General features: G+C 43.3%; 1 protein-coding gene across 2 annotated transcripts in view; it reads left to right on the top strand.

The window, feature by feature from the left end:
* The first annotated feature begins 1,979 nt into the window (after positions 1 to 1,979).
* Positions 1,980 to 22,885, top strand: part of mxi1 (max interactor 1, dimerization protein) — a 36,084-nt gene continuing 15,178 nt past the window's right edge. The window contains exons 1-3 of one of the 2 annotated variants that reach the window (XM_041867414.2): positions 1,980 to 2,347; positions 4,799 to 4,904; positions 9,753 to 9,782. In XM_041867414.2, the coding sequence (XP_041723348.1) occupies positions 2,113 to 2,347; positions 4,799 to 4,904; positions 9,753 to 9,782 (371 nt within the window). In that variant the 5' untranslated portion in view covers positions 1,980 to 2,112. Of the gene's footprint in view, positions 2,348 to 3,909; positions 4,417 to 4,798; positions 4,905 to 9,752; positions 9,783 to 22,885 lie in introns of those variants that run through there. The other variant, XM_041867415.2, reaches the window with a different exon arrangement.

Raw genomic sequence — 22,885 nt, 5'->3', positions numbered from 1 at the left:
CCTTGAAGAATGAGCTGTAGTTATTGGAATAGTTGACCTGGGTTATCCACTGGTGCCCTGGTGTTGGGGGGATCCACCCTGCATGGTTTGTTAGTCATCTTCCATGGCTTAAGGCAAGGGTGTGTGTGGGAGTGTGTGTGTGTGTGTGTGTGTGTGTGTGTGTGTGTGCGTGCGTGCGTGTGTGTGTGTGTGTGTGAGTGTGTAAGCTAGGATCCCTTGTTTTGACACAGGAATTACCCTTTAATTAAAGAACATAGAGCTTGTTTTAATTTAAATGATAACTTGAAAGGGAACGGTTGACCCGTGTCATAAGAGGAGGGCTGAATGGTTGTAAACGGCATGATTCCACTCCTTAATAATATAATAATAATATGCCATTTAGCAGACGCTTTTATCCAAAGCCACTTACAGTCATGCGTGCATACATTTTTTTTTGTGTGTGTATGTACCCCTTGGTGGTGGGTCAGTTGTGTGTGCGTGTGTGTGTGTATGTGTGTGTGTATGTGTGTGTGTGTGTGTGTGTGTGTGTGTGTTTTGTATACGGCATGGGTCCACACCTGAGTGAGTCAGTGGTGTGTCTTTGGCTTCTTCGGGCACCACTCAATCAGCCCCAAGCTATGGCCTTCTCATAAGCCTTTCTCCCACACTGGAGACCAGTGCTGTCTGTCTGTCTGTCAGTCTACTCTACCGATTGAAAGTCTGACTCCTATGATTTGGGATATTCCATTGTTCCATCTTGGATACCTGATTGGTCAAACATTGGACTTTATATTACAATGAACAAACTGAACCTATTTACCTCGAAACACAGGGAAGTTATACTCATAGAATTAGGAATTAGAACTCCTATATAGGCTACTCATATATAGGCCTACTAATATTATGGAGCATTTTTTTATAGATCCATTCATTTTGCAAATGCAACACCTTCAAACAAGGCCACTGAGGCAGACCAGACCAGGGCAGGGCAGCTAGCTCTGTCCCTCAAATGGCTTCCGTCCTTTCCTTCCTCTTTTCCCTCTACGCAGCAGGCGGTGATAGAGAGGGGACGGACACTGTAGTGGTTCCCTTGTGCGTTGGACTTCAACGTTTTCTCTGTGAACCTTACTTCAAACACCCGTGGCCCACTGCTGCTGCTTTGAAGTGGTGTGTGTGTGTGTGTGTGTGTGTGTGTGTGTGTGTGTGTGTGTGTGTGTGTTTTAAAGTAGATTTCAGAGAGGAGAGAGCTCTGTCTCAACATGTAGGCTACGTACCGGTAAAAAGAACTATCTTGTGCTGTAAAAAGCTAAAAGGCTACTGGGAAATGGGGAAAGAATCAACGGTAATCAGTTCAATCCATTCCAGGCAGTCACACACAAAAATTGAGTACTTTTCCCTCTTTTTCAAAGGAATTCTCCTTCCGGGTTGAAGTTCAAGAAGACTGGAGTTTTTTCTAGCCTATTCATTTACATTTTAGTCATTTAGCAGACACTCTTATCCAGAGCGACTTACAGTTAGTGAGTGCATTCATTTTTCAGACTTATTCAGGCAGGCAATACATGTTATACACACCTGGACCTGGTCCAGAAAGACAACAATAGTCTGAATGTAGACAATATGAATGGGTGTGTGTGACCTATCCTCTCAATTGCTGATAATATTAAAGTAATCCTTCATTCACATGACCTTAGTGATGTGAACAAAACAAAACAGCCTACATGAGTCACAAAGAAGATGAACACCAAAATATAATCGTATTACATACAGTGCTTATAGCCACCTTATACACCAACTCGAATAGTTTTCATTCTGTTGCTATCATAAAGAAATATTTCAGTAATATTGTCTGTAGTCCACAAAATATGGGGGCCAAAGAAGAGACGTAGAGACAACCGTTGGCAGGAACCTACCTTGAAAGGCCGGCGTTAGGACCATGCGGCGTGCATCAGACAGAGGCAGGCTTTCCGTGTACCCAATGCGCAACAATCCTCCAAGCACGGTTTCGTGCAATATAACCTGCGTTCATAAAAGCCCTATCACCACCAACAAGCAAAGCAGGCTCTACTGCTAGCTGCCTTTCTGTTTATTTTCCTCCAGGAAAAGTAGCCAGCAAAGCAGCCTAAGTGAACGAAAATGGCCAGAAGTGATAGGCAGAAAAGAGAGTTGAAGAGCGAATATGTGTTTTTGGACTCCGAAACGTCTATGGATCAGCAAGATTTTGATATGTCTAGTTGCTCTATTAATGACGTCTTCAACTCCAGAGACGGCGCTTCTTCTCCATTGAGTCAGATTGATACTTTTCTGAAAAACGTTCAAGTTTTGCTGGAAGCAGCAAGTTTTATCGAGAACGCGGAGAGGAAGGATGGAAGTAAGTTTATTTGTGTACCGGTTTTCTCCCAGTAATATTCAGGGAAACAAGAGTTTCATTGTCAACAGACGCGAGACAACAAAGGGCTGAGTTCATTCAACTGATCTACTTATTATTCTCATGCATGCATTATTATGCACGCGCACTGATATTGCACTGCACTAATAGCCTAATATTATGAATGTAATACATTATCTATTACTTTCCCTGTAGTCTAGATTTCTGATATGATTAAGATATATAATTTTGTGTATGTTTTTCTACCCCTCAAAAGCATAATTTGCTTTGCACCTGCTCACTGGAACAATTTAATTATTTAACCTAAATTCCTATTTCACCATATATTCCTATTTGACCATATAGGCCAGGCCACTGACGAAGCCTAGATTTATTAAACCCCACAATGGTTTTAGGTGTGGGTGCACAGAACATTTTGTTGGCCACCACTTTGAGAGTAGATATATTTTACCACAGCATCGCAGCGCCCTCCAACACATTTTGGGGTGACGTCATAGTGCCCCCGCAGCCTCCTCGGTAGTCTAAACAGCTCGATTGTTTGGGGGGAGAGATAGGCCTATTGTTAGATGTTTGCACATATTTCAGATAGGATGCTTTTTCTCACTATTATGACGCTAGCCTAGAGCACCTGGTTTCAGTTGTATTGCTTTATATTTCTGTTCATTGTGCAATAGTTGTACAATCTGTAAATCTCAAGAAAGGGATTTTGTTGAATAGATGCTTGCATGCTTTATTAGATTTTCTATAAAAAATACTTTCTTTAGTACACCATTTACGTATCAGGTTATTGCAAAAAGTTTAATATAATAAGTAAGTTTCAAAGTTAGAGTAAATTGATTGATTACTATTCTCTTATTATCTAACAAACAATGATATCTTTCGTGCAACATTTTCATCTCTCCTTTTTTTCTACCCGATTGTTGTTGCTTCCTGATACTTGCGGGTTTTCCACATGGCGCGAAATCCCTTTGTGATTGGTCAAGTGCAAGTTCGCATGAGATGCCTGTCACAAGGTATCACCAATCGAGCGTCTCCTTTGCGGTGATGTAATTTGTTGCTGGGCCTGGCTTCAGTCGGCAGGTACACCCCCACTCTGGCTTGCAGTCTTTTTTGCTAGAAATGAATGTGAAAGGAGATATGATCATCGGGAATAGCATACAGACCGGTTTTCAACTACAATCCAGTGGACAATATTCATGTTTGATGTCTTTAGTCTGGAGTGATCTGTAGCCCATTCCTGCTTTTAGACCCATTATAGGCCAGTTAATAACGTTTTAACATAATAACATAGGAATATCAGGCTATTAAAATAAGGCTTATTCATATAATTTAGTCTCTTTCCTTTACATTTCCAATTAAAAGTAATTATTTCAATAACATGAAACATTGGAGGTGGACAGTAGTACATTGCAAAGTAGCATAGCAGCCATAGCATAGGGGTAATATTTTCAGCTTAGAGATCAATAGAATAAAGACTCAATATCCCATATAGCTTTGCGTCGAGACCAGCCCCCAGCTCGAGCTAGGTCTCCGCCCCTCAGCTGTGGAGCTAGGTAAACAAACTGGGAGGAGTGAACACAGGCAGCAGCAGGGACTTTGCAGGCTTTGGGCTTTCGGTGGAAATGTTATGTAGTTTATATCCATTTTGTAAAATTTTTAACTCTTTTTCCTGAATACTTTTAATACTTTGCTACACTCGTTTTTCGATTTTTTAACGGCTGAAAAACTGACTGAATAGGCTGCAGCTAGCTAGCTGTGTTGTATAAGACTAGGAATATTTTTTTCGACAAGGCTTTTAATTCCAGATCCAGCAAACAAATTAGCTAACAAACAAGACATTTCTGAAGTAACGTTTTGTGTTATACTCAACGAGGAACAATTATTCCGATTTTGGATCGTGAAACGCAATAATACCTGTCTTTGAAATAGTATCACAAGTTGTAGAAACGTTTAGCTAACGTTCGCTAGCTCTAGCAGAATGACGGCAGTGCAGTTGATGAACATCCAGAGGTTATTGGAAGCAGCAGAATATCTAGAAAGGAGGGAGAGAGGTATGCAAAATAAATAAATAACGTTAGGCATTTGTGGTTAGATTCGTTTAATTTGATTATGTAGGTTCATTTGTGTCTTTTCAGAGTTTTAAAAACATTTGCTTGTCATGTTTGACAACTTTAAAATACACCACAGACAAATGTAGCTAGGCTATGTCAGTGACAGTGTTCTGTGTGTGTTGTTGCTGTTTTCAAGCGTCATCACCGAAAACAAACGATTAATTCCGTTAACGAACGGTAGATGTGTGGTGGGTGGCAAGAGTTGCACAATTTATTCGGATGATCTAGCACCAACATTGTATATTTTTTCCCGTTGTTTACAAAATGTTGCATATGGTGGGGGACGGTCCAACTTGCCTTAAACACAATTTTATTTCAACAGAGTGTGAACACGGATATGCATCGACGTTTCCGTCGTCCATTCAGAACACGAACTACCAGAGGCAAAAGAAATTTCGAAACAAGAAGTTCCACAATAACCATAACAGGTAAGAAAAACGGCACTTTTGTTGGTCAATAGCTTCGAGCTTGCATGCCATGCCAATGTGTTATTTGCCTGGGTATTTATGTTGATCTAAACAAATGAATTAACTGTCATTCAGTTGCATTTCTCTATAATAAGCTGAATGATCGATAACAATGCTGCCATAATGTGTTATCACTCGACTGTCAGTGCAACGTTGTAGCCTATTGACTGGTAAAACAAGCCTAGATGTGGTTGCCACAACACCACTTGAGGGTCTTAACCTACTTCTGCCCTCTTTTGCAGCATGTAAGCCCACTTATAGAACATCATGGCATGTTATATGCAGGAGTTAACATGTATTCAGAGAAATTGTCCAAGCATAAAATATACACGTCGATTAAAAACCGTGTAGCCTACAGAGAGTGAATGTTAGGGCACTCTGCTTTGGGCATGGGGTAGCACTAACAGCTGGAGCTCGCTATCATCAGCTGATTGTCAAACTGATGGAGGTTAGGGACTGGGAGAAATTTGCAGATGGAAAAACCGACTAACACCATGGGTTTTGAATTATTTTATGTACAAAACAAATAATAATTGGTTATAATATAGTCGTTATTACAGTCTTACAACTGATTCCCATTTACAGTGTCGAAACATTTGTTAATACTATATGTTGTTATACTCTTCCCAAGCTATAATATTTGGTTAGTTTTGTCCCCAACCCTGATGGAAAAAAGCTCCTATTTGCGGCTGGTGTTGTATGCAGGCACGAGCAAGGTGAATACATAGAACCTTTTAAAAGACTGTCGATGTGGCTTTGTGATTTTTTCCCCATTTGTATGTGTAATCTGATTATAACAAAAAATCTATGCAGTTTAATCTAATGTATAAACGTTAGCCTGCACTTCAATAGCTGATGTATTTGAGAATGACGTTCTACAAAGAGCCTTAGACAAGATTGATACTACTGCCGTAATGCTCTTTCAGAGGAAAATGCATTGAAGGCTAGATTCTGTATAGACTATAATAGCGTAGGTGGTCTTATCGGTTAAGACCATGGACATACTATTGTCCTCTACTTATACAGTCATCTTACCATGGACAGCCAGCCGTGATTCAATCCGACTGAGAGACTGAGAGCCTTTTTCATCTTAAACTTGAGAGGAATTAAAAACAGGAACAAACATTTTACTCACAGCTATAGTGTAGCCAAGTTATGCATGGCAATGATAGTGATCAGATTGGCTGATCTCACACTCTCTGTCCCTCTTTCACCCTATAGAGCAGGGACATGTTTATCTCACCGTTGTGTGTGGCAGGGATCCTCCATTCCTCCATTCAAGTCATCTGCATCTGTTGAGCTATTGCTACAGACATTCTGATCGCACTCTGATAGCTGATTTGATGTGTCCTGTACTGTAGAGGGTGATTATACACTATTGTCTACTGTATAGGCTAGTGCAGCGTTTCCCAAACAGGGTCCTCGGGACCCAAGGGGTGCACGTTTTGGTTTTTGCCCTAACACTACACAGCTGACTCAAATTATCAAAGCTTGATGATTAGTTGATTATTTGAATCCGCTGTGCAGTGCTAGGGCAAAAACTAAAAACGTGCACCCCTTGGGAAACCCTGGGCTAGTGTGTTTACGAGTGTTAACCCATATAGGAAATCTAGGCCTATCTGGCTTGATCTCTTCTAATCAAATCAAATCAAATTTGATTGGTCACATACACGAGTTTAGCAGATGTTATTGCGGGTGTAGCGAAATGCTTGTGCTTCTAGCTCCGTCAGTGCAGTAATATCTGACAATTTCACAACATATACCCAATACACACAAAACTAGTAAGGAATGGGATTTGAGAATATATACATATATGGACAAGCAATGACAGAGTGGCATGGACTAAGATACATTAGAATAGAATGCAGTATATACATATGAGATGAGTAGTGCAAGATATGTAAACATTATTAAAGTGACTAGTGTTCCATTTCTTAAAGTGGCCAGTGATTTCAATAGTAAGCAGCAACCTCTAATGTGCTAGTGATGGCTATTTAACAGTCTGATGCCTTAAGATACAAGCTGTTTTTCATTCTCTCGGTCCCAGCTTTGATGCACCTGTACTGACCTCGCCTTCTGGATGATAGCGGGGTGAACAGGCAGTGGCTCTGGTGGTTGATGTCCTTGATGATCTTTTTGGCCTTCCTGTGACATCCGGTGCTGTATGTGTCTTAGAGGGCGGGTCGTTTACAAGGAGCAGCTCCAGGTCTCCATATAAAGATGTACTGTGGGGTTGTTGGTTGATCCGTGGTCCTCTGTAGCTCAATTGGTAGAGCACGGCGCTTGTAACGCCAAGGTAGTGGGTTCGATCCCCGGGACCACCCATACACAAAAAAATAATAATTATGCACGCATGACTGTAAGTCGCTTTGGATAAAAGCGTCTGCAAAATGGCATATTATTATTATTTATATTTATCCTTCCTCCACGGGGAAGCTGCTGCAGACCAGGGTTCAAATACTATTTGAAACCATTTATATCGTTTTAGAGTTTACTCTAACCTGCTTGGAGTAGGGATGGGCATTTGAAATTATTTCACTATTCAAATATCATATCATGATTTATTTTCCTCAGATATCCTGATAGTCGAAATTCTAAATAATCTTCACCAATCAGAATGATGCAAAATGCCACAACAGCAGAGAGTGCACAGTTGTTTCTTAAAAATACTATAAGAGAAGTAGTCAATTTCTCCTCAACCATGAAAGACTATAATGCATGTTGTTGATGTTAGTTCTATGTGTGTAGTTAAAGGGATACTTCAGGATTTTGGCAGAGGCACTTTATCTACTTCCCCAGAGTCATATGGTGGATGCCTGGTGCATACCATTGTTATGTCTCTGTGTCTAGTATGAAGGAAGTTGGAGGTAGTTTCTCAAGCCAATGCTATCTAGCGTTAGCAATTGCGCTAGTGCTAATTAGCAACTTCCATCAAACTGCACACAGAGACATAAAAATGGTATCCATGAGTTCATCTGACTCTGGGGAAATAGATAAAGGGCCTCATTGCCAAAATCCCAAAGTATCCCTTTAAGGGCAAGGCTTGCTACTGTGATTGTTCATCTGGGGCTGTGATAAATTGTGCCAACCCTGTAAAACACATTCCAGCTCATCTTTCATCCCCCTGTAGGGAATATCTGACATTAAGTAATATCATCCAATTATTTACACTTTAACCCATATGATTGGTGGGACGGTAGCGTCCTCATAGCCACCATTAGAACAACGCAATAGCAGCAAACACAGAGTTTGTCTGCACCCCTTTAATATCTCTCCATCATTTTTTACAGGGGAGAAATAAACTTGCAGGAGCATAAAGTTTTAACATTGTATATGAGAAGGCTTTGTACAGTTTATGAGCTGAGCTGTAAATTGTGTGGTATTTACACTAATAAATGGTGGCAGGCTCTGGCTCCTGGCTGGCTGGTGGTCTATTGGCTCTATAGATAAAAACGGTTTAGATTAATCAAGATAGGCTTGTGGGTGTAGGGTAGGGTGTGGTGGGTGTAGGGTGTGTGTCTGTGTGTGTGTAGCCTAATATACGGAGTCCGGCACGGTTGTTTATTTATAGCACGGAGTTGCAAAATGTTTCGGAGGAGGATGTCGTTTTTCTACATAATTATTTACAGTACAGGAAATTGGTTACATCTTAGGTCCTTGCTAGGCTGTGATGGCAAGCTTAGCAGAGACCGGCTTCTCTGGTCCTTGTTAATGAGAAATGACTGTCACAGTTCAGTTGTTAACCCAGTCTTGCATACACAATAAGCACAAGAGCAGCAGCGGTGGTAATGTATTCTAATGGAGACATATGGTGTTTTTATGTACATTAATAATTAAATGTAAAATAAAATAAAAAGGATTTGGAGTCGCTCTGAAGAGGCACCAACTCCCAGAATCCCTTGTAACCTGGCAGCGTCTCTTTTCCTCCCTCTCTGTCGTTCTTTCTTTCTCCTTACTCTCTTCCTCATCTCTTGTTCCGTGTAGCTAAACAGCGGTCTATCCTATCAGGTCAGCCTCTGCAGGAGGATGCCATTTTTGTGTGTGAAAACTTCGCAACAGTAATAGTTCCCCTCCAATAAAGAGAAGTGCCCATATGACCTGGGAACCAATAATTGGTTCCTCCCTGCGGCGAGTGGGTTGAGGAGTTTGTTTAAAAAGACACACACACACACACTCTCATACACACACACACTGGGCGGGCAGGCAGGCCATTTAGGCCGTAGCAGGAGGGCCTGATTATCTTCAGTGTGTTGCCATACAAAGAGGCTCTTAGGGAACCAGATGAATCACTTTGCATTATTAACACAGCACTGAGTCTGAGGCCTGACACATACACACGCCACACTCTCAGGCAGCCATACACATGGGGCTACATGGGGCTATGCAGTGTTGGAGGAGGAGGTTGAAGTGTGTGACGAAACAGGCTCTTTGTATGGGACTGAAGCCTGGCCGGGCATATCAACCATACTCACAGTGCATAGTGCACACTGACTCTCAGGCACAGTCTTAGTATTGCACCTCGCAGTCCAGCCAATCTGTGTGTGTGTGTAGGAGTTTAGTACAGTACTTCTCCATTGGGATTAATTGATCAATCCAATTCATTCTGATCAGACCAAGTCAAAGTAAGTGCAGTGTACCAGCAATATACTGTTCCCCTCAACTGAATCCATGGATGTTTGTTGAAATAGATACGCCTATTGACTTCTGAAATGAAGCTTTTGTAATTATTGATGTGTTGAAATGTCACAGGTCTTTGCAATGTGTTGGTTCCTTGGTTAACAAGTTCCTTTCTTGTTTTTCTGTTTGCAGGTCCACACATAATGAGTTGGAGAAAAACAGGTGAGTTGGTCTTTCATTTTCATACTTATTACACTTAAAACAAAAAGTCAACTTGTCCAAATATATACGGAAAAGTCCAACTAGCCCCTCAAATTGCACTGCAAAATCACTTGCTCTTAGCCTGCCAGTTTGTAGCTTTCCACCAGGCAACTTTCCCCAGCAACAGGTTATTAAAGCAAAAGGAAGATTTGACCTAGTTCCTCTTAATCTAAGGATATTCTCTCTCTCTGCCTCTCTCTCTCTGCCTCTCTCTTTCTGCCCTCTCTCTCTCTACCTCTCGCTCTTTCTGCTCTCTCTCTCTCCCTTTCTCTCTCTGTCCTCTGTCTCTCTACACTCTCTCTCTCCACCTCTATCTCTGCCCTCTCTCTCTTTGCCCTCCCTCCCCCTCTCTCTCTGTTGAGTCTCCACTCTACAGTACATTGGGTTCACCACTCTACAGTACATTGGGTTCACCACTCTACAGTACATTGGGTTACGCAATGGAGCCATTGCTAAGGGCTTTGAGTTACACGGTTACGGCCAGGCAGGGCAGGGTAGGGTGCAAGCACAGCAGACTGGGCCCGAAACCAGAGACATTTTCAGTGTCTCAAATGGCACCCTATTCCCTACATAGTGCACTACTTTTGACCAGGACCCATAGTGCACTATATATGGAATAGGGTGCCATTTGGGGACGCAAGCCAATTGTTCAAATAGTTTCTGGAGTGCATGTTATGCAAGTTTCTTATTTTTTTTGCTCGTCAATTGCATAGAAGTTAGGCTTGCTAGTTTACACCGCAACAAGTAGGCCTAGCTATTTGAAGTTTCACTCTCCTGTCCTTTCGCAGGGTAGGTGTTTTCAACTGTCTAAGCATATTTGGAGAAACTTCTGGTATTTTTGGCATTTTCTCAAACTCACTCACCACTGATCTGAAGCAGAGGAATGTGGGGCATTGGAGGTTACTGAGGGTGAGAGCAGCTGCCTCTGAAATGGCACCCTATTCCCTATAAAGTGCACTACTTTTGATCAGGGCCCGTAGGGCACTATATAGGGAATAAGGTGCAATTTGGGCCCTGGTTTAAAGTAGTGCACTGCATAGTGAATAGGGTGCCATTTCAGACACACCCAGGGTTTTATGGCTGCTTTGTACAGACAGAAGACAGTGGATTCTTAGAAGCCCTTATCAGATTTGGAGTTCAACCACCCACATTGGAGTGTTTAGGCTTCATCAATCGCCTGAGAGGAGAGGAAGGTCTGAAAGGGTTCACTTGGAAACCATCAATAATACGAGGCTAGACTGTGAAGGATTTATAGTCAAAACAAGCCCACTCATTTCCTAATGTAGCCTCTCTTTAGTCTACGCACAATGAAAGGAATGAATCCATTTCATTACATACCACCTCGTTATTTATTTTGTGACTTTTCTAAATGACAGGGACATTAGGAGAGGAGATGTGTTGGTTGACCAATTAACTAGTTAAATATAGACAAGGTTATGATGTGTCATCTCATCTCATGACTGTTGTGTGTTCTAATGACACCATGCCGTCCTACCATCCTGCCACAGAGACTGGTTCTGGCAGATAGCGCCCACATGGTTTTGCATCGTCAGTGCTGACGCATCGTGTGGCACTGGTGGCTCTGTGTGGGTTGTGGCCGAGATAAGTGATGAGGGTAGGAGGAGCGAGGAGACGTACAGATGTAGGATCTTAATATGAGCCAGTTTGCTACAGCAGGAAAATAATCCTGCAGCAACCGAAAATGTGAATTATTATGTGGATTATAATTAATGGACATTTTTGTAGGGGAAATCAAGTCTGAAATGTCAAAGTGGAAATGACAAACTTCAGAAGCCATTTTAAACCTCAAATACACTACAAGTAAAAAAATGTCCTGCGTTGCAGGAAAGTTCTCCTGCAAAAGGGTGATCAAATTAAGATCCTACATCTGTAGGCCTTTAATGATGTAACTAACTGCTGTGCTTGCCTAGCTGGTTTGGAACAACCTGTGCTTAATGCATTATGCTAAAACAGCACTGTAGCAGCCAAGTGCACCTGTTAGTTGCTGTTGACAAGGTTTTCAACCTACCACATGACATTTAGACCTAGGCCACAGTGAGTGGTGTTGTTGCTGGGCAGATTAAACCTAAAACAAATCAATATTAGAGAAATTAGTTTCATTCATGGAGGAATCGTAATCCGGCCCTTTAAGAAAAAACATTCAAAAATCTGAATCACAAGCATACAGTTAATCTCATTTGCTGTAAGCAAATAGCATACTTTATATGTCACGGGCCTACTAAACCCGTTTGGCATTGAATTGTCCAAGCCAGCCCTGCTGCACTCTGGTTTCTGGAATGGAACACTCACCAGTTCCATTCCATTTAGTCAAGTTTATCAAATGGACTAGTTCCATTCCATTGTTCTTGCTACCGCAGCAGGCCCGTGAGGTGATATCCCTGTAGTGACAAAGCCGTGCTGCAGACAGAGATGACAGGGTAGAAGATGAGAGACCTGAAACCCAGAAACCACATTCCAGATGCTCACATAGCATCAGGCCTCCACTGCCACCAGACTAGATAACACGTCGGTTTCACCCTCTTTGATTATTTAGCAGTCTCTTATAAACCAGGTCGCTCATACATGAAGACGTGAAATTATAGCCTACTGCATTAGAGCTAGAGTTTACACTGGTTGGTTTAGCTTGTTTGTTAGTGTATGCTGGGTGCTTCCCAACGTCCGTTAACATTACGCAAAACAAATAGTACCTAAGACAAATTACACCATTAGATTGTTTGTGGGGTGCTTCCTTGCTAGAGCAGTATGTGAGTGAGCATTTTGCTAACCAAATAGCCTAGCCCCTAAAACACCACTTAGTATTTTACTAACCAAACCCTACCATTAGCTTGTTTCCTATGCGTGATGCTAGGCTAAGTATTGTATGTACAGTATACATGCTGCTAGTGAGGGATTCAATGAGCGTAGTCCCTATTGAACCAGCTGTGTGTTCAACTGGCCATGTTGTTTTATGATGTCTCTGTTTATGGGTAATCAAGAGGGCCAGGCTTTTACTCTGGGACATAAATCTAGAGATGCCGTCTCCCTCACCCCTCACTATTCTTTTAATAGTGTGTATCAGGCCTATAATACACAAGACAATAATAAAACTCCTAAATGATATTGCTGCTGGTGGTTGGGTGTCTCTAGTCTCTCTGCCGCTGATAGAATTATATTAGTTTTTCCGCTCGACACTCTATGACAAGGGGTTGTGCAAACAGACTCTCTCTTAAACACCTTTCAGCAAGGGATGTCTATGATATATTAAGGGTACAATCTGCAATATTTAGTGCAGTTCGATTCCAATTTCAATTACCCACTACCCATTGGGCTCTATGTGTTCTCTGGAAAATAATGCAACTCCGTGAAAGGTGAGTTCCACTCCGCTGGCGCGTCGTGGAACACACCTTCCACGTCGTTCATTATTTTCCATAGAATGCATAGCCCCTCATTGATTATCCCTTACGTATCAGAAGGTGAATGCACCAATTTGTAAGTCGCTCTGGATAAGAGCGTCTGCTAAATGACGTAAATGTAAATGTATTGCATTCAATTGAACATAACTTCAGAAGAACCTCATGTCTTCTCTCATCTGATCATTCTGAATTACTTTAGAGGAGCAAAATAAGACAATGAAACACAATACCAAAGTCGTGACTTCACTTTGAAAGCTGTTTTGGTTTTGGCCCAGGCTTTAGGACCCTGAGGTGCTCAGGTCTACATCCTTCATGGTGTGTGAGAGCGGAGTTTGTCCCAATTCTCCTCCGACCATAGCAACAACAATACCCACCCCACCCTCCCTGTTGTCAGGCCTTGCAGCCAGGCCCAAACTGGACCCAGTTGGGGTTCGTCCCAAATGGCAACCTATTCCCTATATAGTGCACTACTTTTGACCGGCTCTGGTCAAAAGCAGTGCACTAAATAGGGAATAGGGTGCGGTTTGGGACTCATTCGTTCTTAGCCAACCAACGTGATGCCTTGTAAGCTTTTCTTGGCTCAGAAAAGCAGCTTAAGGGACTTGATCTTTGGTCTGGCGAGCGCAGCAGAGCCAGAGTGGAGCACAGCGGAGTCAGGGTGGAGCACGCACACGTGCTGGGGGCTGGAGCACGTTCCCCTCTGGTCAGCCAGATCCGCTACGCTAGGCGAGGCTATGCTAACCGCTAACTTCTATTTTGGTAAAAGAGTTAACTAGCTGTTTGCTAGCAGTTAGCATTAGCGAAGCTAGCAGTAATATTCCGTTATAGGAGTTAGTTAGCGGTTAGCATTAGCATAGCGTAGCGTTAGTTGATCTGGCTGTGAGAGGGTGTAATAGTAACAGTAACTGGGTGAGGGTGAATAGAGACGGAAAACACCTGTCTCACGAAGGGCCTGACTCTGAAGGACACATATTTAGCCAATCGCGTGCACTAATCCACTCACATACACAAACCTAGATGTACTGTGTACACACGGTCCTACATCAGCTCATTATACAGCCACACACACTCCGTGTAGGAGACACAAGAGAATCTCTAGGTCATCCTCGTTACGCACGTCTTCCTAACTGTCCTATATTCTCCCTCTGCTGAGTCGCTCTGTAAGAACACACTGGTTTAGTGAACACACACACACCCTCCAGCTGGATTAGGTGCCGGTCACTCGTCCTTACCTGACCTTTGACTCAGGATATCTTTGCACATCCTTGTTGTGCCCTTATACAGGGGATGTTTGTGTTTATACAGGATATTTGCATTAGCACGTACAGCATTCCAAGATGTGCAGGAGATGGGAGGGTCAGTTTGTTTCGGGGATTACACACTCATGTTTGTTTAGAAGGATAGAAATAGAAGTGTTTTGATTGTATTTGGAATATCTCCCTGATTAGACAGTGCTTTCGATCAAATCAACATCTCTCCCTCTTTACCCTTTTACCACAACTAATAAAACTCCTTATGTGGTGGTATTTTCTCACCCACCCCATAACGATAGTGGGTCACGCTTCTTGACAAACCAAACCCACATCCCAAGTGGCTGTTTAGTAGGAGTGTTCCAGGATGGAATGCACTAATGTTCCCTCCTCTCCCCTACTGCTGCTGCTGCTAGTCTAGAACTTTGTCCCAAATGGCACCCTATTCCCTATGGGCCCTGGTCAAAAGTAGTGCACTACATAGGGAATCGGGTGCTATTGGGGACGCACCCTAGAGCAGCGTGTCAATCGGTTAGCATTCCAGCTAACCAAATCATCCAACCTAAAAGGAAGAACTAGAAGCCTGTTGGAACTGAACCACCTCAATTACATTTGTCTGGGGTCTATATTTAGACTGCTAGAGGGAAAACTGCTCAGTTTCGACCAATCATGGCTTGTTAAGGATGGATGCCCTCCAATCAAAATGCGGTATCTTCTGACGACATCATATCCTTCCTGGTTGGTTTGTGTGGATGGTGGAGTGTCATTGTTTACAGTTAGTGTTCCGTAACAGGGACAGAGCTAGCTTATAGGGTCCTGGGTTTGTGAACTACTGTACCTAGCCACTGTTACAAGGCATGGTTAAGTGGATCTGTTTTTAGGATTTGAGGCGGGGGTGGGGAGACAGCTGTGTGTGTGTGTACAGTATTAGCATAAACCAGAGCAGAGTGAGAGGAGAGAGGATATCAGGGATAGCAGAAGGACAGTCGTGCCCCAGAAGCCAACATCTGGTTGGTTGGATGTTGGAGGGATCTCCCTCGGTTTTATCTGTTTCAGCCCAACGTGGTGTTTTAGGACAGTAAAGCCTTCTGGTTATTGGAGTTTAATCCAATGCTCCTCTGACCTCAGGTCACTATAGAAGGAGGGATGGAGGCATGGGAAGTGATGGAGGCATGGGAAGTGATGGAGGCATGGGAAGTGATGGAGGGATGGGAAGTGATGGAGGGATGGGAAGTGATGGAGGGATGGGAAGTGATGGAGGCATGGGAAGTGATGGAGGGATGGGAAGTGATGGAGGCATGGGAAGTGATGGAGGGATGGGAAGTGATGGAGGGATGGGAAGTGATGGAGGGATGGATCATGGATGGGGAATGATAGAGAAAAGAAAGAGATGAAGGGGAAGCAGGGAACGATAGAGGAGGGGATCCCCATGGAGGTAGGGACTAAGGAGGGGAAGCGACACTTCTTGTTTTGAGTAGTAGAGAGTCATCAAGCTTTGTGGACGCCAGAATCACATGATTCTGAGGTCATGTGATATTGGGGTCTGCTCTCTCTTTCTCTCTATCTCTCTCTCATTCTCTCCCCTCCCCCTCTCTATCTCTCTTCTCTCTCCACCCCTCCCCTCCATCCCTCTCTCCAGTGGACCAGATTAAAAGCTACAGAGCAGAGCGATGTTAGGCACGTGTGAACTAATCCATGTGTGTGTTAGTTATGAGCCCCCAGTCCCAGTCTCACTGGGACCCTGCCTGCTAGAACCTACTGGACACTGCACAGCTGGCATAGCCTGCATAACCCCCTCCTCTACCTCCTCTTCCTCCAGTCATCCCCCACGCTGACTATTTCTAACTCTCTCTCTCTCTTTCTCTCTCAATTCAATTCAAAGGGCTTTATTGGCAATGGAAACATGTTTACATTGCCAAAGCAAGTGAAATAGATAATTAAACAAGTATCTCTCTCTCTTTCACTCACTTGCTTTTTACTCTCTATCCATTTCATTCCACTCTCTCTCTTCTCTCCTCTCGCAATGCTTCCTTTTTAAACTTCCCCTCTCATCCCTCCCTCCCTCTCTGTGTTGCTGTGTTGCCATGCATCATTGCAGATGCCGCTCTGTGGTTTGGCATGGGTTCAGTGAGCAGGCGTGACGTGTAGTAGGACAGATCGACTACAGTGTATATCTGCCCAGCAATTATCCTACAATTGGATTTATTTACCAACCAACCCTCTTCTCTGTGTGTGTGTGTGTGTGTGTGTGTGTGTGTGTGTGTGTGTGTGTGTGTGTGTGTGTGTGTGTGTGTGTGTGTGTGTGTGTGTGTGTGTGTGTGTGTGTGTGTGTGTGTGTGTGTGTGTGTGTGTGTGTGTGTGTGTGTGTGTGTGTGTGTGTGTGTGTGTGTGTGTGTGTGTGTGTACGCCTCCCGAGTGGCGCAGTGGTCTAAGGCACTGCATCGCAGTGCTAGCTGTGCCACTAGAGATCCTGGTTCGAATCCAGGCTCTGTCGTAGCCGGCCGCGACCGGGAGACCCATGGGGCGGCGCACAATTGACCCAGCGTCGTCCAGGGTAGGGGAGGGAATGGCCGGCAGGGATGTAGCTCAGTTGGTAGAGCATGGCGTTTGCAATGCCAGGGTTGTGGGTTCGATTCTCACGAGGGGTATGAAAAAATTAAATAATAATAATGTATGCACTCACTAACTGTAAGTCGCTCTGGATAAGAGCGTCTGCTAAATGACTAAAATGTAAATGTTGTGTGTGTGTGTGCCTGCGTGAGTGAGTGAGTAAGTAATGTGGTGCAGGGTTCCCTGATATTCCAGATATCCCATGTTGATTTAACCCCTTTATACACCAGCTGGTTTTGAGTTCCACTGTGGTTCTAGACTAAACAACCCAGTGGTTGTCTGGATGGATCCACAGGATGTGCTGCTCACGACCAGACAATCATATCTCAAAGGAATGAAGAAGGAACTGATGTTAGTCCACGGAAGTCTAAAAAGGGCATTACTGAGAACCAGAAAACGAGAGAGAAACACACACACACACACACACACACACACACACACACACACTGAATACCACCATACCTACCCACTCATAGTGATAAATTCCACCCCCACAGAATAGCTACATTCCCAATGTTTCTCTGTCATTCCGACATGGAATATGGGTCACCATCCGACTTCATTCCGAGAGGGAATTCCGACTCCCCAGACTCACTAATCAGTCTCTAGGATCCCCAACGAGTGGAGTGGGCTGTCGCACACTTCTAGAGTGAACACATTCCACATTCCTTTCATTCTTCAGTGCTGTTAGTTACATATAACAATTGCCTGTCAGTTGTCTGCCTGTAGTGAAAAACTCAAAGGACGATTGTCCTTATAGGATGTCCCCCACTCAGAAGAAGAAGACAGCGAAGGAGGGATCTCTCTCTCTCTCTCTCTCATTTACTAAGTACCAGTCTAAGAGTCCCAAATCGTTTCTTTCTGTCAATAGCCAGCTAGACACGCTTCATGTCCTTGTGTTTCTGCTCTTTTGTCCTATTGGCTTATTGAGGGTTGTAACTATACAAGGATGTTGTCAATGTTATCTCAACCACTAAGAGCTGGAGCACTCTGTCTTTAGTAGCTAGCCCAGCTAGTGGAGCAACATTTCATACATTGCTGTAGGCTTCAGATGCTAGTTTCTGGGCAGATTACACAGAGATGGAAGAGTTAGACCTTTAATGACGGTCTCTCCCCGTCCCCCCCTCGCTCTCTCTCTCTTTCTCCATCTCTTTTTTCCCCTCTCTGTTTCTCCCCACCTCTCCCTCCCCCGCAACTTATTGTATGCCACCCCCCCCTCTCCCTCTCCCTACATCCATCCCTCTCCCCCATCTGTCTATGTCTTATAATAGACAACAGCAAAGCGTCCTCCTGTCCTTTAGTGTAAAGACGCCATCGGCAGGACAGGCCTATATTCATCTGAGAGAGTAGTGTGTGTGTGTGTGTGTGTGTGTGTTTAAGCCCAGAAACGTGGCAGATCACCATGTCACCACTCACTGCTCGGCAAGATATTACAATCCACCACTCGCCAAGAATATCAATGTATTTATTTATTTACATTCACCCCTGTCACTCGGATTTACATCCAATTTGCTTTGAGGGGGGACAGTGACACTTCCTATTATCCTATGGGAAGGTGGCTCTGTGTCGATCAGCTGTATGGTCTGTTATTGGAATAGAATAAGTAGCCTATAACTAGGGAATCAAATAAGAATCCCAAAGTAATGAATTGAATCAAATGTTTATTTTGCTCTTTGATTATCATGGCAGTATGGTTCTTTAGAACATTCCGTTCCCTTTAGAAAATCATGTGGTTGCTACAAATAAAACATTTTATAAACTGGGTGGTTCGAGCCCTGAATGCTGATTGGCTGACAGCCGTGGTATATCAGACCGTATAACATGTATTTTTACTGCTCTAATTACGTTGGTAGTCAGTTTATAATAGCAATAAGGCACCTCAGGGGTTTGTGGTATATGGTCAATATACCACACCCCCTTGTTCCTTATTGCTTAAATATAGTATTGGAAAAGGTCAATCTAGTACAGAACCTTGAAGTGACACTGACTGACTCTTCCTGGTGGGGTTGTCCTATGGGAAGGTGATATGTTGTGATGATGTTGCTTTTGGGAGTTAACCATGTGGGTGCTTTAAAAAAGACTAAGTGGGTGTTACTACCATGTGCTTTAAGCATCGAGAACAAACAGACTATTTGACCCCAGTCCAATAGGCTACATGACCTGTTCAGTCAGTTAGTTGGACAGGTGCTGCTGGTAGAACATGTGACCTGCACCATAGCAGTCATCATGTGACAGCACAGTAAGCAGTGGGCCTCATGAAAGAGAGAGGGAACACACACTGAACCACACAGGGCATCCTTACCAGAAAAACAACATCTCCATTGTGTTGCTAGCGTAGCTAGATTCAACACTGGAGCCTGTGTTAGTGTGCATGTGTGTGTTTGTGACTGAGTATACAGTAAGCTATGTTAGTTGTGTGTTTTTATAAGACGGGTGGGCGTGCACGTGAGAGACAGCAGTGTTCATGTACTCACACGGCTGCACCGCCTGGTATGGCAACTGCTCGGCCTCCGACCGCAAGGCACTACAGAGGGTAGTGCATACGGCCCAGTACATCACTGGGGCCAAGTTTCCTGCCATCCAGGACCTCTATACCAGGCGGTGTCAGAGGAAGGCCCTAAAAATTGTCAAAGACTCCAGCCACCCAAGTCATAGACTGTTCTCTCTGCTACTGCACAGCAAGCGGTACCGGAGCGCCAAGTCTAGATCCAAAAGGCTTCTTAACAGCTTCTACCCCCAAGCCATAAGACTCCTGAACAGCTAATCAAATGGCTACCTGGACTATTTGCATTGTCCCCCCACCCCTCTTTTACGCTGCTGCTACTCTCTGTTTATTATCTATGCATAGTCACTTTAATAACTCTACCTACATGTACATATTACCCCAATTACCTCGACTAACCGGTGCCCCCGCACATTGACTCTGTACCGGTACCCCCTGTATATAGCCTCCCTACTGTTATTTTACTGCTGCTCTTTAATTATTTGTTATTTGTCTATTTTTCTTATTTTATATTTTTTACTTATCAATTGTTTACTTAACCAACAATGCAGTTTTAAGAAAATTAAGTGTTAAGGGCTTGTAAGTAAGCATTTCACTGTAAGGTCTACACCTGTTGTATTCGGCGCATGTGACGAATACAATTTGATTTTATGTAATATTTATGTAACATGTATGTGGGCTGTGTGAAGAGTGACTGCCACATGCATATTGAATTTCACCATCTGCAAAATGTACGGGGGTGGATCAACGCGCCGCACGTTTGGCCCATATATGAATTATATATTATTCCATATGATCTACAGAGGCATAAAGCGATTTCCCAAGAGTACACAGCTAAGCCAACAAGTCCTGTTTGATATTTTTAGTGCTTAAATTATAGATTTACCCTACACTTGAGTGTACAAAACATTAGGAACACCTGCTCTTTCCATGACATAGACTGACCAGGTGAATCCAGGTGAAAGCTATGATCCCTTATTGATGTCACCTGTTAAATCCACTTCAATCAGTGTAGATGAAGGGGAGGAGACGAGACAGGTTAAAGACAGATTTTTAAGCCTTGAGACATGGATTGTGTATGTGTGCCATTCAGAGGGTGAATGGGCAAGACAAAATATTGAAGTGCCTTTGAACGGGGTATGGTAGTAGGTGCCAGGCGCACCAGTTTGGGTGTGTCAAAACTGTAACGCTGCTGGGTTTTTCCTGTGTGTCTCAAGAATGGTCCACCACCCACAGGACATCCAGCCAACTTCACATAACTGTGAGAAGCACTGCAGTCAACATGGGCCAGCATCCCTGTGGAATGCTTTGGACATCTTGTATGAGTCCATGCCCCGACGAATTGAGGCTGTTCTGAGGGCAAAACGGGGGGTGCAACTCAATATTAGGAAGGTGTTTCTAATGTTTTATACACTCAGTGGATATTTCAATACCTTTCCGCTTCATTGAAATCATAGACAACATCTGTGTATGTTTGGTGTGTATAATCTGATTAGCTCTCAATATTACTGTTCAGAAAAATACATATTTAAAATCTATTTGGATTTAGGCCGTGGCTTTTGTGCCTCAAATAAGGCAAGATAAAGCTGGAAAGAAAAGTGGTTGGATTTTATTTTTCTTCCTATCCCTGGAAAGAGAAATGGTGATATTGGTCAACGTAATGCTAACGAGACCATGTTCATAATGATCATGTGTGCGTCGCAAATGGCGCCCTATTCCCTATGGTGTGCACTTCTTTTGACCAGCGCCTATAGGGTTCTGGTCAAAAGTAGTGCACTATGTAAGGAATAGGGTTGCCATTTGGGGCGTAGTTCATAATGACCATGATGTCTCCATTTCCTGACTGCCTTGTCAGCTTCGAGATTTACCACCGAGCTCCACCAAGGATCTGTAATTAGTATAATATCATTGGTTGCGTGCCAAATGGCACCCTGTTCACTACATAGTGCACTACTTTTGATCAGAGCCTGGTCAAAAGTAGTGCACTATGTAGGGAATAGGGTGCCATTTGGGATGTGGCCTATGTGAAGGATCTGTAATTAGTATAATATCTATGTGAAGGGTCACTTGTCAGCTTGCTACATCAATAACTAGGTCATATGGGAGGTGGGGTTGAGGGGTTGAGGGTGCGGGGCCCAGTAGCGATGGGATCTGTCTTGATTAATGAGGAATTCGTGTTTTAATGACATTACCCTCTATTTATAGGCCTACATCATTGAAATGGACCTACCGCTAAACCAATATATAATGTTCTATACCGTCCTGATCACATCCTTCAAATGTATGGAGTGCTATCTGTAAACAGGGTCTGAACTGCCCCTTTAAGGACCTATGAAATGTATATCATACATCTTGGATGGCCCGTGCCATAAAGTCATTAATTATTTAAGACTTATTCAAAAGTTCCAGGAAATCTAGGCCAGCTATAGTGTATTGCTCCTTTCTCTCTCTGCTTCATGATGTGTGTTCCACAAAATACTGTATAATCAGAACTAGCAGGACTTTGTCCTCAGCCAGATCAGTGTTTTACCCATGAAAAAAATGACATTTCTACAATAAGCTCTTTCTTGTTTGTTTTGGGGTTATTAGACTACACCTTGGCTCTAGGTTTTCCCTGTGTTTGTTTTGGGGTTATTAGACTACACCTTGGCTCTAGGTTGTCCCTGTGTTTGTTTTGGGGTTATTAGACTACACCTTGGCTCTAGGTTGTCCCTGTGTTTGTTTTGGGGTTATTAGACTACACCTTGGCTCTAGGTTGTCCCTGTGTTTGTTTTGGGGTTATTAGACTACACCTTGGCTCTAGGTTGTCCCTGTGTTTGTTTTGGGGTTATTAGACTACACCTTGGCTCTAGGTTGTCCCTGTGTTTGTTTTGGGGTTATTAGACTACACCTTGGCTCTAGGTTGTCCATGTGTTTGTTTTGGGGTTATTAGACTACACCTTGGCTCTAGGTTTTCCCTATGTTTGTTTTGGGGTTATTAGACTACACCTTGGCTCTAGGTTGTCCATGTGTTTGTTTTGGGGTTATTAGACTACACCTTGGCTCTAGGTTGTCCATGTGTTTGTTTTGGGGTTATTAGACTACACCTTGGCTCTAGGTTGTCCCTGTGTTTGTTTTGGGGGTTATTAGACCACACCTTGGCTCTAGGTTGTCCATGTGTTTGTTTTGGGGTTATTAGACTACACCTTGGCTCTAGGTTGTCCCTGTGTTTGTTTTGGGGTTATTAGACTACACCTTGGCTCTAGGTTGTCCATGTGTTTGTTTTGGGGTTATTAGACTACACCTTGG

Source organism: Coregonus clupeaformis, chromosome 38 (genome assembly GCF_020615455.1).
Source record: "Coregonus clupeaformis isolate EN_2021a chromosome 38, ASM2061545v1, whole genome shotgun sequence".
Lineage (NCBI taxonomy): Eukaryota > Metazoa > Chordata > Actinopteri > Salmoniformes > Salmonidae > Coregonus > Coregonus clupeaformis.
This window is presented reverse-complemented; position numbering and strand designations above follow the sequence as displayed.